Source organism: Eschrichtius robustus, chromosome 4 (assembly GCF_028021215.1).
Source record: "Eschrichtius robustus isolate mEscRob2 chromosome 4, mEscRob2.pri, whole genome shotgun sequence".
Taxonomy (NCBI): domain Eukaryota; kingdom Metazoa; phylum Chordata; class Mammalia; order Artiodactyla; family Eschrichtiidae; genus Eschrichtius; species Eschrichtius robustus.
In genome coordinates, this window is record NC_090827.1 from 11,657,616 (window position 1) to 11,678,280 (window position 20,665).

The following is a 20,665-nucleotide window of genomic DNA, read 5'->3' on the forward strand; positions in this document are numbered from 1 at the left end:
ATAACTTTATATTACATAAAATAGTTCTCCCCAAGAACAAGAATCTTACTTCTTAGGAGGACCTAAATTTAAACCCAGAAGCTATGAAAATTCAGTTACACTTTCTTCTCGTGCAACTACAGTTGACCCTTGAAGAACACGGGTCTGAACTGTGCTGGTCCGTTATACATGGATATTTTTTTGATAAATATATAGTTGGCCCTGCATATCTGTGGGTTTCACATCTGCAGATTCAATCAACCCAGGATCACAAATAATACATGATCCAGTGTTGATTGAATCCTTGGATATGGAGCTCATGGAGTTGGAGGGCTGACTGTGGAATTTGAGCATACATGGATTTTGATATACGTCCTCGGTCCTGGAACCAATCTCCTGCAGATACTGAGGGACAGTGGTACTTGATATCTATATTCATACTCCAAATGAGTTTCTATCATTATCATTATTGTTATTTCTGTCATTGTTGTTGTTTTAATTCTACTTGTTTTAGTTCTACTTCTTTCTGTATCTACCCATAACATACTGACTACCTTAAATAGTTTTGCCTAGGTAAAGCTTCAAAGATAAATCTGAAAAGTGATCCATGGGAAATTGTAATATGTAAACCTGTTATTTAGGATTAATAAGGTAGAATTCTTAGCACACGTGTTTAGTGTATGTGAAATTGCCATATATTAATTTATTCAACAGTGACTTGGAAATATAAGGATCACCGAAGGAGAGTATCACCTTATTTAGGGTTACTGGACCAAATGGAAGAGGCAATTAGTGCAGCCTGAGGTAGCTGGAAGGATTGGAGAGGATTTCCTGGGAGAGAGGGTGCACTAATCCAGGCTTAAAGGATAAGTATAAATGAGCCACATTATGTCAAAACTCACATATATCCTGGAGAAAATTATGGCCAGTGAGTGCGATAAGATATGTCTAACCTATTCTGCTATTATACTACGTGTTTTGTTTGTCTTACTAAGGCAGGTGGCACAGTGGGCTGGAGATACACCCCTGGAATTCATGTATTTAAAAGTAAGCCCAGGTGCTTTTTGTGTATGTATGAGTGAGTTTGGCAAGATATTTAGAAATTCTTGATTTTGTGTAATACAGAAAATTTTACTTTTCTAGTTGAAATTGAATGTAGACCATCACAATGCCTTTTGTTACCTCAAGAATGGAATTTGGGAAATTTGGTTGATAAGTGTGATGTAGGTTTTACTAATCTTTCTCATACTGATAAAGTTTTGTGGTTCTAAAGGTTTACTCAAAGTCAAAATCTCCAATTCTTTTAGCTTTGAAAAGCATTGGAGTTTTACAGTTTCCTTGCCGCTATGTATTATGCCAGTAATTTTAGGTATTGCCTTTATGTCAAGTTACAGCACAAGAATTGATTTTGTTTGGAAACACTACTTCCTATATTATACTTTCATGGCTAATACTTATTACACTTAGTTTGCCAGATCTTGAATATTTTAAAAAGGTGAAGGGCATGGAAAAGTCTTTTAAAACTATGTAATTGACTGTAGGTTGTATAACTTTTAACATATCTTCAGTGGTATGTATTATATCAGAATTTTTATTGTAATAGACCCTAGCTGCAATATTTGTAAAAAATTGCATTTTGTAAAGGTTACTTAGATACCTAGAGGCAAATTGAAGACATTCTATAGTTTTGTTTTGTTTTTTAAGAATGTTCTGATGTAATACAAATTATTGTAAGCAAATACACAGTTACATATTTTTTATAAATTTTCTTATAAATTATATCTAAAAACCCATTGTGTGCTCTCCTTAAATGGTCATAAGGGGAGACTTTTACATACAAATTCTTAAAATGATGACATTAAGTTCTAAGTATATTATGTGATAATGAAATAGGATGGGTTTTGTAGTGATAGTTTGGTTCTGAAATATTAATCAAATTCCCTACATGATATGGTTGTGAAGCAAGACCTTGGTACTTTTGTGACTTATTATCCTGATATTGAAGGGAAAAGGACAGGCAATAAGTAGCATTGGGAAAAAATTATTTTCAAAAACACAATTTACATCTCTCATTTAAATGACGATTCTCATTTTACTGATTCTATTACCCTACAAATATGAAACTCTTATAGTTGAAAAACATTCATTTAAAAAAAGAAAGAAGTTTCATAGTGTAAGGCAAGTCATATTAGAGCTTGAATTTGTGACTTTAAAAAAATAGATTATTTTTTCAAAGCAAATATAAAATAATAAATTGTGTATTTCTTTCACTAAAAAAATCTTAATTATAATATGCAAATTATATAAATTATAATATATAAAGTACACCAAATAGGTAACTATAAAATATGTATCTTAGATAACTATAGAAGATGCCAAGTGTCTAAAATATATTTATAGAATTCTGTCAACAATCAAGACATTAACTATAAAATAATATAGTAAAACCCTTTCCCATTTTTAGATGATTTTCATGTTTATAAATGCATTTGAAAGTAAATTTAATAACAGTTTACTACAGTGGAATTGAACTATTTTTAAAAGCTCTTTGGTATCATAGTGAGATAATTATTTCTCGGAGATCAGATTTTGTTTTACTTTAATTTGTTTTCCTTGTAGTTCAGAATTTTCCAAATAAAATCACTTCCATGGAGTGGTGGATGAGAGGGTGGGAAAATTTTCCTGAGCCCCAGAGTAGAGAAGTGTAAAATAAGGAAAATGTTGAAGATAAGAGTCTGCAAACATATCAGAGTATTGATGTTGTTTACATGATGAATTGCCTGGAAGACTAGAGATAAGGAACTTATGTTTTTTTAAAAATATTTGGTTGATATCTGTTAGACACAGGAAGACCAGCCAGTTTATGAGGTTTTCTAAATTGAGAATCACTTCTATAATATCAGGGGACAATAAATAAAAATTTGATCTCCATCTATATAAAATATTTTTGATAATTCTGTGCCCTCAACTTTCTGACAACAGCTTGAGTGCTCTGGCAAAGAAAAATGATTGCACTATTAATTCAATCATAGCAAATTAAAACTTACAATATCTACAATTAAATGAGTAATTGCAAAGTGAAAAATGTATACATGTACGCAAACAGATTGTGTTGTATATCTTTATATGTATGTGTGAACATGGGATTTTTTAAACAATAATTTGAGTCGCTCTCTGCTGAACTTTATTGTACTACGTTCATCTCTATATTTATCAATTCTAATTATTTTTCTTACAGAAATGATCTTTAAACTGGATCTTAAATGACATGTGAAAACAAAAGTAGAGAAGGCAGGGAGAAACATGGATGACATTAATGGTATGGAGAAAAGTTGCTGAACAAAGGCAATCAACTCAGTCATTTCTTTTAATGATTAAACAACTACTTTAAAAGTTTGTATGAGCAGATTTACATTCATAGAATATCTACATTCTTGAAAATTTTGGAGAAGGAAATTCTAACTGTTGTAGGGAATAGGAGTCCTTACTATTTAATCTTATTCCCTAAGATCGTAACCTAATATTTTACTATTGTAGCTTCAGTGAAAAGAACATAGGTAAATACAAGTATATTTAAAATTTTAACCCTATTAAAAGATGATGCAGTATGAAGAAAAGAGCACTAGACAAGAAGTCAGGAGACTGGAATTCTACACCTTCTAGCTGTGTGACACTTAGAAAATTAATTTAGGTTTGAGCTCCTTATATATTAAATAGGAATGTTAAACTAGATCTATAATGCTTTTTGTAGCACTAAATTTGATTATTCTTTTGATATGAGATGCAAAGGAGATTTCTTTGAAGAAGTGATGTATTTTAAGGCAAGATCTGGAAGGTGGGTAAGCAACACTCTTTCATGCAGATAGAAGAACATATGTAAAGTTCCTGAGGCAGGTTGGAGCTTGGCACATTTCAGGGCCTGAATGAAGAACTGTGTTTGGAACTTAAAAAACAAGGAGGTAGTTGTTAGAAGATGAAGTGTGGTGAGGCAGACAGTTGCTAGATTATGGAGAACCTTGTTGGTTATGTTAAGATATTTAGATTTTATCTTACCTTTCCCCATCTCTTGCCTTTCTTATACCCATCACTTCAGCTACTAGTGAAATCCTCCTCATATGTAAATTCATATCTAAATGTAAAATATCAACACGTTCTTATAACCACTTATCCTCCTGTGGAAGGATGGATGCTGGTTTCATCCTTTCCAGAAATACAGCTAAATATCCAATTATAATACAATTTGAGATACAAGTATTTTCCTAAGATGACACTTTCAGTTAAACAATATATTTTGAAGGAAAACATAAGAAAAGTACATAGTTTATTCATCAACCAAGTCTTTTTGTAGTTAGTTCCCTAAACATTTTTTTATTAGGTTCTGGGATGCCAGTTCATGAATATAGATTTATACCTTCATGCCTGTCTTAGAATTATTCAAAGCTAAGATTTAATTTACCGTAAATAACCTGGGCCTTTTGGAAATGAGGTTTAAATAACAATAAGTTTCCCGAAGTATGGTTTTTAAAAACACAATATTATTTTCTTCAAATCTACTTAATGAAGCTTTGGAAGGCAGTTGTATACATATGCTTATTTATTATGCTGTACAAATGGAGATTACTTTTACTTTTCATTCCTTGGAAATCTAGTTCAGAAATCATAGGCACATTACAAAGTGTAAATCATTGCGATCCCTAATGACCGCAGATATTTGCTATCATGAAAGGTGTCAGTACACTAAATAAGGAGTAGCTCCTATGACAGGTAAGAGCATCAGTCTTTTGCAACTGATATTTTCTTGTATTTTGTTAGCAATTTGGGCCATTATGTTGGGAAGTTTTCAAATGATTTGAAGAATACGTATGGGTGGGAAGAAAATATCTCGGTATCCAAATGATAGTTCTAGTTATAACCAAATGATTAAAAAATAAGGAAAATACTTTTATTTTCTCTTCCTGGTAAGGAAAAATTCTTTAATCACTGTATAGTTTATGTCAAGATATATATTTTCCCATTAAACTTATCTGTCATACTAAAAATAGAATTGCAGCAGAACTTTTGAACTAGCTTGGTAGAAAATTTCTTTCACACAAAGAATCCCAGTGACAAAAGTACAGAGCCAATTCACCATAGGAGTTTGAGTCAAACGTTTTAAATACCAGTTGAAACTCTCCAGTTTCTCAAGTTGAAACTTTCAAGAATATATTTAATGTAACATTTATGAATTTTGCTGATAATTTTACTCAAAAGCTTTATTATCTAAAACGTACAGACTAAGAAAGGCCTGTAAGTCTCAATTTGACTTTATCTAAATGTTACTAAATTTTCAATTATAAAGACTTGGTTGGCATTTATAATCAACAAGGCAAGTAAAAATATTACTGAGCAATTCTAGCAAAGATTCATGGAGATGATACAGAGAGGGTGAAGTGTATATGAATGTGCTCAGTGGAGATTACACTGTCTTTGTTTTTTGTTTGCAGTAGTTACGGTGATTAATGAACCACTGTATCGGGCTTCAGTATCTTACCCTTTGTGTGTGTGTGTGAAGTGAACGGACTATCTGTTTTGATATAAAGCACGTTTCTTCAGTTTTCTGGGCAATAATAATTCAGAGTGTTGGCAGACAGAGAGCTATATATCCTGAAGTGCATGAATTGCATCATCTCGTGAGCCCTGCTAATGCAGGAACAGGAGAGCACCTGAACCTTGCTCTACCCTCCTGGCCTTATTATGGGTTGTCTGTGCCAGGGGAAACTATGACTTCATATTAGAGACTTTTCTCCTTTTCTTGTCAATTACAGGGATGGATTTTTTTTTTAGGTGTATTTGCCCAGAGACACATGGGTATTTTTGGCCCAATCATAGTCTACTGTTAAACACATTAGTATTCAAAATATTTAATAATTGTAATTCCCCAGGCACCAATCAATCAGAAATACAATGACCATAAATATAGACTAGGATACCTGTGCTGGCCTGTGCCGCTGAGTAGCAGACCTGATTAACAGCCCATTTTCCTAACTGACTCAACCTAATGAAGAATGGTTTTGATGATTGTGGTGTTGCAGCCCACTCTTTTGCATGGAGAAATAAATGGATTTGTTTTCCATACGGGAAAGAATATTAGCTGTTATTTTTTGGTATCACTTATTAAGCAGTTAATGTTCATGGTGAGCCTCTTGAGGTCAGTGACAGAATCCTATGAATCTCTGCAACATCAGCCCCCGTTGCTCTGCTGGACACAATGCGGATGTTTTCCATAACTGTGACACAACGCCATCATTCTCTTTCTTGTTGGAATTAAGGCTAGATCCACACTTTTGAAGTATAAAACGAATGGCTGATTTTATCTTCTAAGTACATTTCTGCATGTACTCCATTTGTAACTATCTGAAATAGCAGTGATCCTTAGATGTGCAAATGCTAAACTGTAATCCTTAGAATCTCAGTAATTTCCTGAAATTAGTTGCAGAGCTTCACACTGGTGTGGTTTCTGAAAGCTTTTTCAGTCTTTATTGATGTTTAGATACATAATTGGACAAATAGGTTCAAAGAAACAGCAATCTAATTAACAGGAATTATAAAATTGTTAGTTTATTTTATTGTAAGAGTGCTGGGAAATTTGGAACCGTGGGTGGCAGCCCTGCATTACATAAAAATTCACCTTCCAGAAAAACGTCTGTGTACAAATGAGAGTTGTATGCATAGATTATTACAAAGAATTGTTTCGTTCATTCACTTATTATTGTATTCATTTATTCAACTTCATTTATACAATTATTTACTGAGTCAGCCTAATAGGTGCCAGACACCAGGCAAGTTCACAACTTAAACCTGATAAATCTTTGAAAATTCTATTATAACTAAAATATTGTTACTTGTGCTGTGAATTTTAATTTTTATATTTTATTTTATTCTTATTGGTCTTAGACACTAAAATAAAATAAAAACCTTTAAGAATGATTGTATAGCTCACTACAAGTTGTATATAATTAAAATGAATCAGTCATATCAGATAAAATATATTTTATTTATTTTAAAAATTTTTTATTTTATATTGGAGTATAGTTGATTAACAATGTTGTGATAGTTTCAGGTGTACAGCAAAGTGATTCAGTTATACATATACATGTATCTATTCTTTTTCAAGTTCTTTTCCCATTTAGGTTGCTACATAATATTGAGCAGAGTTCCCCCGTGCTGTACAGTAGGTTATTGTTGGTTGTCTGTTTTAGGTATAGCAGTGTGTACATGTCAGTCCCAAACTCCTTAACTATCCCTTCCCCCCTGGTAACCACAGGTTCTCTAAGTCTGTGAATCTGTTTCTGTTTTGTAAATAAGCTCATCTGTATCATTTCTTTTCAGATTTTGCATAAGCGATATCATACAATATTGGTCTTTCTCTGTCTGACTTACTTCACTCAGTATGACAATCTCTAGGTCCAGCCATGTTGCTGCAAATGGCATTATTTCATTCTTTCTAATGGCTGGGTAATATTCCATTGTACATATGTACCACATCTTCTTTATCCATTCCTCTATTGATGGACATTTAGGTTGCTTCCATGTCTTGGCTATGGTAAACAGTGCTGCAGTGAACATTGGGGTGCATGTTTTTTTACGGATGTATGCCCAGGAGTGGGATCGCAGGATCATATGGTAGCTCTATGTTTAGTTTTTTAAAGGAACCTCCGTACTGTTCTCCACAGTGGCTGTATCAATTTACATTCCCACCAACAGTGCAAGAGGGTTCCCTTCTCTCCACACCCTCTCCAGCATTTATTGTTTGTGGATTTTTTGATGGCAGCCATTTGACTGGTGTGAGGTGATACCTCACTGTAGTTTTGATTTGCATTTCTCTAATAATTAGCGATGCTGACCATCTTTTCATGTGCCTCTTGGCCATCTGTATGTCTTCTTTGGAGAAATGTCTATTTAGGTCTTCTGCCCATTTTTTGACTGGGTTGTTTGTTTTGATGCTATTAAGCCACATGAAAAATATATTTTAAAAATGAAAATATAAATGATGCTTTGTGTAATTATAGGAATGTTTTTTTTTTTCAATTTTTGTTTTTGTTCATTTGCTTGTTTGTTTTTCACATGAGATGCAGGATCTTGTGACTAAGAGCTCGAGTGCACTGCCTGCGCTCAGATCTCAGCTCTGTTGCTTGTTTGCTGTGTTGCCATCAGCATGATGAATCTCTTTGAGATTCAAATCCCTCAACTGTGAAATGGGGCTTATGATACCTCAAAGAGTTGTATGAGTATTAAGTGGTTTAGCATATATGAAGTCCTTACAGGACTACAGGAGATACATTAATTACTATTGTATATATATATGCATGTTAAATGGCTAGTAGGAAAAAAAAATCTTATCCTGCTTATGTACTTAGGTTGGTTCATCTCAGGTCAACTTCTTAATAGCTATTCAAATTTGAGAAGAATTACTTATCTGGGCCTATTTTCTCATATGTAAAATGAAGATACTCATTATAGCTACCTCTTGGTTTTGTTCAAGGTTTGGATAAATTAACAGACAGGAAGTGGTTAGCACAGTACTTGGCCCACAGTCAATCCTCAAAAAATGTTAGCTATGACTATTTATTTATTTATTATTTCATTGTAAATGTAAAGTGGGGATAGTAATTAATATGATCACTTCAAATAACAATTGTGATCATGAATATACCCATGAAGACAAGTAAACAATTGTGTGATCCAAAAATGTGTTTCTTTGTTAATTATCCGATACTTTATAAATTGTTATACTATTTGTGAATAAACAGATTTGGATAAAATTAACCAAGGACATATTTTTTTTATTTGTGTCTTTGCCTGACCTTGGTGGCAGGCTCCAAGGCAACGCTGTTTTTTCTCAATTTAGGTTGCCAAGTGACCTTGTCATATACTTCAGTAAATAATATACATAAAAGCTATTGAAATTGAGCATAAGTTTCATAAATATCCTGAGCTATGTTATAGTATTGCCATTATTGTATAGGCCCATTAGTTTTAATGAATGGAAACAAATTTATAAAAACTCATTAAAAATGACTATTTTCGTAGGCTGCTCTTTTCATACTATTTTTATATCTACCTCATAGGCACATTTGGAAAATTGTTAATCTTAATATCTTTTCTTTATATATACCTTCAATATAAGCGTGTTAAGTTATTTTCAAAATGCAGTATTTAAAAATAATTGTTTATATCAAGTAGAATAAAATAAGTATTATTTTTCCACATATTACTATGCTAAAAATTTAATGATTATTTGATAAGCATGCTAATTACATATGAAGTTATGCATCTCTCAGTTATTTTACTATTTTCACATAAAATCCTATTCATACTAGTCTTTCTTAATCCACAAAATGGTTGAATCCACAATTGATTGATTTAGTAATTTAAAATAATAATTACTAAAATTATTTTATCCCAAGTTTTGGTTTCTTAATCTTTTCTTTCCAGTTAATTTTTAAGCATATTTTCAGAAAATCTCTATATGAAATTTCTCTTTCAGTGATTACTTTTGACTTTCAACATTTTTAAAAGAGTTAAATAAGTGTAAACCCATTGTTATCATGTATAAATTAAATTCCAGTTGGGGAAAAAAATCACATTCTAAAATAGTGATTGTCATTGAACCTTATTACCGCTACATATAAAATTGACAAATCATTTCATAATTTTGACAGAAAGTTTCAGAATTTCCAAAGACTAATGTGAAGAAATAATGAGAGTCACAAGGAAGTTTTTTCTAGCTCACTACTGACATTGATCAACAGCTTGGAAAATACTGCTCTGAATATGCTACCTAGTAATTTTTGTTCATTTTTTTCTTGTTAGGAACCTTTCCCTGAAATTAACAAAAGAGATTGATCCGGAAGCCAGGTGTCCCCATATCAGGGGAACGCCCAGCAGTCCATCTGCAGATTGGCCCCTGCCAGGTGTGGAAGAAAATGGAGGCATCGATTCTATGCCATTCAGACTGATGCTACAGGACTGCACAGCCGTCAAGACATTATTATTAAAGATGAAAAGAGTTCTACAAGAGGTAATGGTTTGCTCTAAGATTAATGTTTTCAGTGCTGGTAGATAGTGAAGTCTGTAGAGCTGGTTAGTCCCTGCTTCCATCAATAGTTAACTGCATAACACTGGGCAGAGGTCAGGTATCCTCTTGGAACTTAGCCTTTCTCATATGTCAAATGAAGGGTTTGTAGTTCTGGTTTATAAGGTACTCTTCAACTCAAAAATTCTAAGCTTCTGTGAAGGAATTAAAAAAGAATAAATTGATACCTAGTCTGGGAAAAGTCAGATAAAGAGAAATGGGCATCAGCTGTTAGGTTTTTAAAAGGCTATTGAGAGACCTATTAACTGGACTTCATTTTAATGATATTGAGACTTTATATGATACCATAAAAGTAGTTTATTTAGTCATTTTTGTTCCAATAACAATTAATCTAGTAAAATTTCATCTGAATGTTTGATTGATTTTGCCCATTGACTCCAGGTGCCCTCTTTCAGTCTATGCTCAGTTAGATGATGAGCTAGTCAGGAAAATACGCAGTGGAGTCTTTCATCTTTATGGTCAAGAATCAGCCATTCTTTAGGATTCAAGTATGTTATGGTTTTATTTTTATAATTGCAACAGTTATTTTCTTTGGAGGATTTCTATAAAAAGTGTAAACATTATTATTTCAAAGATGTAAAATGAGGGGACCAAAATTTTAAATGACTTTCCTCTAGTGGGTGTGAATTCAGAACAACAGCCTGAGATTTCTGACTCTCAATTCAGTGACATTTTATCATGTCCTATTATCATTTAACTGATTTCTCATTATTGAAAAGGGATGTTAATGAATAGTGTGAGAACAGAAAAATATAACTATTTAGTATGAGTAGTATTATGACTCACTTACAATGTTGACCGCTGATATTTCCTTTTCTAACACTGATAATAATAATAACAACACTAGTGGCTACCACTAGAGGCCAGAATTGAATCAGGGAGAGAGAAGGGAATTTAAGAGAAGTGATTGTCATAGACTATTAGGGACATCCAGTCATGTATTCCTGTCAGCTATTAAAGTAATAACTGGAAGAGATCTCTGCATCCCATACCAGTTTATATCTCTGGGGTGGTCTTTGTGTCTAGAATCTATGCAGTGGTGTGTAGGAGTGGTGTGCTTATACTTCATCATTGTTAGAATTTCAGGAATTTTATGAGCTGACAGTTAAGCACAGGCATTAAAAAAATTAAATTATATACACTTATAATGAAACAAATTATATTTTTAAAAGGGTAATCAGTACTCAAATCTCTACATTTCCTACTAACTTTACTATATTTTACTATTAATTACACTTGTGAGCTTGTTTACATCTATTGGATCTATATGTAGAAATACTATATAGTAGCTAATGTGCATATTTCCCAATTGTACGTTCATTTATGTTACTTTGTTAGCTTGAAATCAGCCACATGGGAATATTATGCCACAGAAATTGGCAAACAATGCAAGGTAGGGCTTTTAAATTTTGGAGAGCTGTTGTTAACTATTTACCAGTACACCACTATATGTATTACTATATGGTTTCTATATTGACAACATAAGTGTTTCTTTCTGCACTAGTCCAGGCTTCCTGACCTTTTGCTTGACATGTAGTCTGAACCTCTCTGAACAATGCAACTTAATAATAGCTGTTATATTAAAAGATATTAATCTCAAAGTCTGTAACAGTCAAGTATTCAGTTTTCTACCTCTCTCTTTGGTCTGGATTTTAATTTTAAAAAATCAAAAAAGTAAAAGGAAGTAGGAAAAACTGACAGGAAGAGTCAAGGGGCTTTCTTATGGTACTTAATTTTATAATTTAAAAATACGCAGTGATATTCACTGTAAAGTCAATATTCAGAATATATTGAGATTGTTTTTATATTTCTATCTGTTTTTCTTCATTAAAGAGTATTTGAAGAAACTGAAGAGAATTGACTTTTAAAGCTAATGTAAAATGAACAATAATTACATCTGTTTGTTAAGCCCATTCAGAGATCAGGGGGTCTTACTGTTTATGGTCAGCAAGAAAAGCAATATTATTATATGATTAGCATTAACATCTGTTCTAGAAAAAAGATATTCATAATAGATGCCTTTAAAGAAAACTGAAATATTCTCGAAGCCATGAGTTTTTAAATGGCAATTCAGATTTCATTGCTGAATTTAATTCCAGCTCTTCATTTTAGATCAATAATACCTTTTTTAACATAGACAAATAGAGTTTATTTCTATTAACTTATTTTTATGATGCTTAGTAGTCCACCTGTATATACAGATAATTTCTTTTAATAGATCTTTATTGGACTATAATTGCTTCACAATACTGTGTTGGTTTCTCTTGTACACCAAAGCGAATCAGCCATATGCATACACATGTCCCCATATCCCCTCCCTCTTGAGCCTCCCTCCCATCCTCCCTATCCCACCCCTCTAGGTCATTGCAAAGCACCAAGCTGATCTCCCTGTTCTATGCTGCTGCTTCCCACTACAGATAATTTTTAACTGCAGAAGATCCCAATTATTTTATTTTTAAGATGAAAAAAGTCATTAATGAGTTCAGTGTATCACACTAGAAACCACTCCTATTTGAGACTTTTCCTAATGCTACTCTGTTGACATCTTAGATTTTAATTCTGAGATAGGTCAAGTGTGAATAATCTGAATGGAAGCTCACACTGCCATTTTTATCCCCCTTCTTTGGAGATCATTTGCTATTACAACCCCAAATATCAATTCCTTTATTTAAAAAAAAAAAAATGGCTGGCTTTGGGCCCTAAGAAATTCTGTTGTCACTTTATTTTTTCATATTAATGATTTAAAAAAAAAAGTGACTGCAGCAAGGGAGAACTATATAAATTTTTCTTCCTTCTTTGTTAACTTTTTCACATAACTCCATTACCTGTAAAAGAAGAAAATATTTGATACAATATCTGCAGAAATAGTTTTTGTTTTGATGTTTCGTTTCAGTTTGTTCTCTTTTTGTTATTCTCTTATTATAAAATTTGTTTGTACTGTACAGTAACTGACCAAGAAGACTACTGGGAAGGGATTTTAGGTGCAGTGCATAGTTTCTAGTAAGATAACAGCTAATAAGAATGTTTATCCAAGATTGTTTGCAATGCTCCTCCACCCAACACCCTTGCCTTTTTAATTTATATTTAACAAATGTTCCTAGCAAATTTCCTGAATCATATAAGACATTTTTTTAAAGTTAGATAAATGTTAAACAAATTTTAAAAATGTTGATATGATCAGGCGAATCTAACAAGAAAATTAGATTATTGAAAATCAGAGAACTATTTGTTCGAGAATCAATATCATTTACAAGCTCAGGTAGTTGACATAAACATTTGGGTTTGCCATTGAATAAAGAGCTCTTACCCATTTTTCTTTTTTTCTCAACAAGCTAGCAGTTCGAACTAATTTTATTATCTCTAAAAAATAATAATGGGAAACTTTCAAGGATAATTTTAAATGTAAACTTCTTATTTCTTTTATTTTTAAATACAATACATAAATATATGACAAAATTTGGAGTGTTTTGAACTTCACCATAAATCATTGTATGGTGGGGATTTCTTAAAGATTTTTTTTCTTTTAGCACATTTTGGTGAAATGATTCCAAAATCTATGACAACATTCTTATAAACTAACATTTTCCTATCAGCAAATCTCAAAAGCAAATGAAAAGCCTGTAGGATAGGAACTCCGACGATGGATAATTACAGAAGGAAAAAGCAACAGTGGAGAGTCATGAAGTATGGAAATTCACCAACAACAAGCAATTACCCATGTAAATCTAGATAACAATATAATAATTAGACTGCTCTTTATATTTATCTTTTGAAAATAACAAAATTCCAAGTTTCTGCTACCTACCTTATGCTTATTTGCTTGTTTTTGCTTGCATAAAAATTTGTTTAAGATAAAAATTGGAAAAAAAAAATACACCACAAAAACTGCAAATGCAAGAAAACTAGAGTGGCTGTACCCAAGTCAGGTAGATATAAAGAGAAGATGTATCACCAGAATCAAAGAGCTACATTTCATAATGATAATACAACATTATAAAGCATTTACACTCCAATAAAGATGTGAAAAAAAATAAAATAAAACACACACACGCACACACACACACACACACACACGAGTCAGTTCATCAGGAAGACATAACAGCCATACATGTGGATGGCCTATGTATGTAACTTGTAAATATATGTTGCAAAATCTGACAGAACTAAATGAAGAAGTAGGTACTTCACAATCATAGTTGAAGATTTTAACTCTTCTCTCAATAACTGATAAAAGAACTAAAAATCAGGAAAGTTTCAGAAAATTTGAACAACATATTTAACTTCTTTAGTAATGACTGACTTTTACATAACAGAATTATACCAGCTTTTCAGTGCGTGTGGAACATCACCAAGACAGAGTATATGCTGGGTCAGAGAAATATCTCAATAAATTTCAAATGTAGACATCTATGTAATACATTTTTTGAGAACAGTGGAATTAAATTAAAAATCATGAATAATCAAGTAACTAGAAAAACATCAAATATTTTGAAATTAAACAGCAAACTTCAGTATACCCCATGGGTCAATTTAGAAACCTCAGGGAAATTTTAAAGTGTTTCAAATGAGATGGTAATAATAATAGAATAAATCAAAATTCATGGGATATAGTTGAAACCATGCTTGGAGGGAAATTTATAACTTTAAAAGTTTATATTTAAAGTAATAAAGTGCCATAATTAATAAGTAATTTTCTCCTTAAGAAGCTAGAAAATAATGGCAAATTAAACCCCAAGGAAGTAATAGAAATAAATATAAAAAACAAAATTAATAAAACTGAAAACAGACAAATAATAGAAAATTTACGAAGGGCTCAAATTGGTTCTTTGAGAAGTTAAAAAAAAAAAGACTGTAGAGGAAGAAAAGAAAATAAGAAATACAAATTACTAATATCAGCAATGAATTGCTGGGAGAAATAATCACTACAAATCTTATGGGAATTAAAAGGATAATAAGGAAATGTTATAAACAATAGTATGGCAATAAATATGACAATTTGGATGAAAATCACAAATCCCTTGTAAAATACAACTTTCCATAATGACACAAGAAGAAATTAAAAATCAGAGTAGTCCAATTTCTATTAAAGGGATATATTTTATTATTAAAAAAGAGAAAATGATCCCCATAAAGAAAATCTAAGTCCAGGAGGTTTCACTGGTGCATTCCGACAAATATTTAAGAAAGACTTAAAACTAATATTATGCAAAAAAGTTTAGGAAATAGAGAAATAAGATATGCTTCTCAACTGTTTGGTGTGGCAGACATAGGACTATTATAATAACCTGGCAAAATCTTTATAAGTAAAATGAAATCACAGGAAAATTTCTCATATATATATATATATATATATATATGTATATATATATATATATATATATATACATATATATATATATACACACATATATGGAGAGAGAGAGAAAGAGGGATGCAAAAGTCTTTTAAATTAGTAAATAAAATTGGCAATATAAAAATATACAATGGCCTATTTGGTTCTATTGCAAGAGTGCAAGGTTTGTTTAGCATTCAAAAACCAGTCAGTGCGATTCACTATAGTACTAAACTAAAAAAAAGAAAAAGTACATGAGCATATTAATAGGTGAAGAAAACATTTGAAAAAATCAAACATCAATTTATGGTTAAAAGAGAGAAAAACTGAACACAGTGGTAGTAGAAGGGAGCTCCTATCCCTACAGCTAATATCCATACTTAATGAGGTAAAACGGAAGCTTCTAGTACTATTAGCAAAGCAAGAATGTCCACTCTCCCCACTTTTAGTGAACATTGTGCTGGAGGTTCTAGCTAAAAATAGACAAGAAAAAGCATTAAAAGCATAAATATTGGAAAGAAAAGATAAAACTACCTGTATCCGAAGTTGCAAGATGTTTATATAGATATCCCTAAGGAATCAACAAGAAAGTTAATGATAAGCCTAGTAGGAATAATAAGTGAATTTAGCAAGGTCGAAGGATACAAAGATAGAAGTTTATAATTAAATTATGTATTGTTCCATAGCAAATTATCTAGTGGACTAAAACAGACATTTGCTTTCTCATAGTTTTTGTGGTCAGGAATTTGAGAGCAGTTTACATACTGCTTCTGGCTGAAGGCCTTTCATGAGGCTGCACTCGAGATGTCAGCCATAACTGCAGTCAGGTGAAAGTTTGACTGGGCTTGAGGATTAATGTAATGTGGCAGGAAGGTTCAGTTTTTTACTACAGGTGGTCAGAGCCTCAGTGCCTCACCATGTGGACCTCTTCATTGTGTGACATGGCAGCTGGCTTCCCCCAGAGTATGCAATCCAAGAGAAAGGGCATAAGAGGAAATAAATGATATCTTCTATAATGTAATCTTGGAAGTAACATACCATCACTTTTGTAAACTGTATTGGTTGCAAAGACCAATCTTGATTCAGTGTGAGAGGGCACTATACAAAGGCCTGGGTACCACGAAGTGCAGAACATAGTGGCCCTTCTTATCCAAGCCACCATAGTCCACCTTTTGGCCCCCAGAGATCCATCTCTCACAGTCCAAAATATACTTACCCCCTCCCAAGGCCACCCAAAGTATCATTCTATTACAGCATCAGTTCAAAGCACAGAATCTCATTAGGTAAAACATGTGCAGTTGTAGATAAGCCTTAAGTACAGCAACCAAAGTACAGTTCTCCATTTGAAGACCTGTGAACTAATGCACAGGTTAGTAGTCCTTGATTAGGACTCAAAGCCTGAGAATAATTCTCCTTGGCTTTTAGTTCCACCCTTTGTACTCTTGGTTCTACCCTTCAAGTCATCCTTTCTTTTATTATAAAGTTAGCACATGTTTGCAGCGGAATAGTTTTCTCATCCTTATTTGTGTTTGCCTACATTGGTATCCAAAGGCCTCTTTTAATTTTGTACTGTCTCTGTCCCTTTAATTCGAAACTGTAAAGTGTTTCTGTGAATATAACTCTTAAATTCTTTTTAGATCTCTGTGAACTTTATTAGGGATTCACTCCATTAGACAAAAGCCACACCCATTAATCTCTTCAAGATAAGCTCTTCTTTAACTTGAAATAGCTGATGGACAACCCCTTTAAGCCTTTAAAATTTTAATTGTTTGGTTGAGAGCATCTGTGAGACACCCTAAAGGTATACCGAAAGGTACCTTTTGTCTGATTGAACTAGGTTCTCTGCAGCACTATTTTTCACCTTTCAGAGTAGCTCTGCATCTAGTAAATAAATTTATAAGGTAATAAAAAATGTTTACATCTGGATTGGTATAGTTTGTTGCATGAATTTACATTTTTATCAAAGCTTATCAAATTGTACACTTAATATGACAACATGTGGAATGTCATCACATAACTGATAGCACCACTGTTAGTGCTTCCATTTTGTGGAATTTCTCTTCTTCCCTTGGAAGACCTGTAAGTGAACTGTGGCCATTTATCACGTAGACTAAGTTAGGGCACTATTGTCAGTTCTTACCAGTTGTTATTGGAGCTTAATTTTCTTCTCAATTTTAGAATAACATAAGTTAAAAAAAAAATATATATATATATGTATATAGAACCCTTTCTTCATACAAAGCAATACATCGCCTGTATACTCCCTGAAGAAACCTCTAGTTTAGATAATGGCATAACTTAGATTCATTGAGAATAGATAGGTTTCTGAGTAAGAATACTCTACCTACCTGAGGCTTGGCTTTTTATGAGGCTATAAGCTTGATCTGGAAAATAGATAAGAAGGGGAGAGAAGTATATTTCCATGACTCTTTTGCTATGTAAGCAACCTTAACTTTCAACAGTCCTCTGAGAGAGATTAGAGAAGGTAGAGAAAAATTCTTCCATAATCCTTAATCCCATTTCACCCACAAAGTCCCACTAGAGGAGGTATATTAGAGTGGTAAAAATTACAGTGTTTAAAACCATTGAGATCTAAGTGTGATTCTCACTTCTGCTGCTTAATAGCTGCTACAAGTTGATTAAGGTTTTTGAGTCTCTATTTTATCATATGCAACGTTTACCAACTATTTCATAGAGCCAGTTAAACAGTAAAATGTATATAACAAGTTATCACAGTGAGAGTGTGGGTTTAAGTACCCTTGAACAGGAGCTGCTGCAATGATCTCATTCATTTGTGTGATTAATACTGACCGATTCAAGCAAGGTAGAATATTTGAGATTTCTTAAACTTGGAAATATACCAGTACATGTTTTTAATAGGACAATATGTTGTATTTATCAAATAATAACTCAATATTAATAATTGTTAATAAAGGCTATTACTAGCTGAAACTGAAAGTGGAAATATTGTTGTCATTTATGTTTTTCTGGGCATTCAGTTGTGCTAGCACATTTGACCTGACATTCCTTGGCTAAAGAACTACTACATGTCAATTGAATTTCCTGTTGACAGTCAATATGTAAGAAAGTTTTTTTCCAAGTGAGAAATAATGATGACAGACCATGGTAGTAGCAGTTGAGACAGAGAGAAGGGAAAAGATGTGTGACTTCTTTTGGAAGTAGTGTCAGCAGCCATTGCTATGAATTGGAATTGGGTGGTAATAGCAAGAGAAGAAGCAAGGGCAACTGAGAGTTGTTCTTTGAGCACTAGGCAGACATTATTGCCATTTTCTGAGACTGGGAAGACTAGGAGAGGGTTGACCTGTGTGAGACAGGAAGGAAACAAGAGTTTTCTTTTGGCCAGGTTGAGGTTGAGATGCTTATTTAGACATGCAAGTGTACTTGTCAAATAGAAATTTGAATTAATGTGTCTGCAAACCCAGAAAGATCAGGGCTAAAAATATAGACTGAGTATTCATGATTATATACATTCTGTTTAAAGCTATGGAAGAGAGAACTTGTACCTAAAACCAGGGTGGGAAGCTCCAACATTAAATGATCAGAAAGTTAAAAAAAAAAAAAAAGAAGAAGAGTGTCCAATGAGATGGGAAGAATACCAAGAGTAATATCAAGAAGCAAGGGAAAACATTACTTTAAGAAAGCCAACTTGAGGAATGATGCTGAGAAGTAAATGTGATAAGAAAAGATAAACAGTCAGTGGATTTGTCAATCTGATTAATTCCAAAAGCATATTACCCAGGCTTTAGAAATTTCAATATGTAAAACAACCTATACAAAGTATTAATTTATAAAGCTAAAGCCTAAAATAGAAATAGTAACTATTTCCAGCTTGTTCTCAGTTATTAAATTATTGGTTTATTTCTTTGTAAATCATTGGTCTATGAATTTGAAGGATGTGAAAATGAATAATACATGCCCTGAACGAATTTTTAAAATTGTTTTAAGGTAAGACATGTCTTAGTTTTGGAAGGATATTATAAATTGTATTAGGTTAATTAATAATGATGACCAAACGTTCATCTTCCATAAGTACCCTCCATACTGAGGTATTATTTTTTTCTTTAAAGAGTATTACTTCTCTTAGCTAAAGTTGTTATTTATACTGCAGAGGCAATCTAATACAGTGATCACAATATACTAGTCTGTACTACGACAGACTGCTCAAATTCGAACATCAGATCTCGGTAGGTACATATGACTTTGGGCCAAGTGAGAATCCATGAGAATCGGGTCTCTCTCAGAAGCAGAATTACTACGTAAGTGCATGTTCAGAACTACTAGATAATATCAAAGTTTTTCCAAAGTTCTCGTACCAAATTACTCTCCCTCCGGGTATATTCATGTAATAAAATGCTTTATGTTCATGTATCATCATGTCCCACAAAGAGTGTTTTCAACACAAAAACCAAGTCACAGATAAATTCATACAGAATATAGAGTTTAAAAATATGCAAAGCTAAATAATTATTAAATATTATTAAAGAATATATATTTTTTAAAGTATGGGGATGTTAAACATGGTAGTCAAGGTAAGATTACATGTGTAGAGGTAGTGATTAAGGAGGGGTAGACATGTGCAATTAAGGCAGATATTTATTTTATATTCATGGTGTATTTTCTTATGTGTTTCTGTCAAAATCATTGCATATACATAATATCTTCTTATATATGTAACGTTGCCTTAAAAAACTCAGTCGTCGCAAATTGTGTGTACTCTGAGTGGCTCCCTCTACACCAACTCCATCCCCTACAATGCTATTTTCCTCTGTATTTCTCTTCCCATGAACGTTGCAGAAATATTTTGGCTACTCCTTTGCCATCAGTGTATCATTTGGTATTTATTTAATGTCAAACTAAAAACGAGGTGGGATCAGTGTGAGAAAGGGTATAACAATCAGGCAGAGAATTCTTTCCTGGTATGAGTACTTACATAATCTGCCAGTCATGTGTATTATTTTATTACTTATTAAAAACAAACTACAACCCTGTATTAACAATAACCGCCACCCTCATTGTACCTGAATGATGTGGTTATTTGTGTTATAATCATATTCAATAATTAATCAAATAACCACTAATATGGTTCTGCTATGCATGTTTAACTTTTAATTTTCTTCTTGCATCCAGCATTAATGTCTCAGTTGTAATACAACTCACATACTATTGTGTGATGTGATGGGCTAAATCTCACATCAAGA

The 20,665-nt window shown here is 32.7% G+C and overlaps 1 protein-coding gene across 4 annotated transcripts in view; it reads left to right on the forward strand.

The window, feature by feature from the left end:
• The window catches only part of CCSER1 (coiled-coil serine rich protein 1), a 1,308,992-nt gene that overhangs the window by 466,498 nt on the left and 821,829 nt on the right, over positions 1-20,665 (forward strand). For all 4 annotated transcript variants that reach the window (XM_068542049.1, XM_068542050.1, XM_068542051.1 and 1 more), the window contains exon 6: positions 9,832-10,039. In XM_068542049.1, the coding sequence (XP_068398150.1) occupies positions 9,832-10,039 (208 nt within the window). The remainder of the gene's footprint in view (positions 1-9,831; positions 10,040-20,665) is intronic.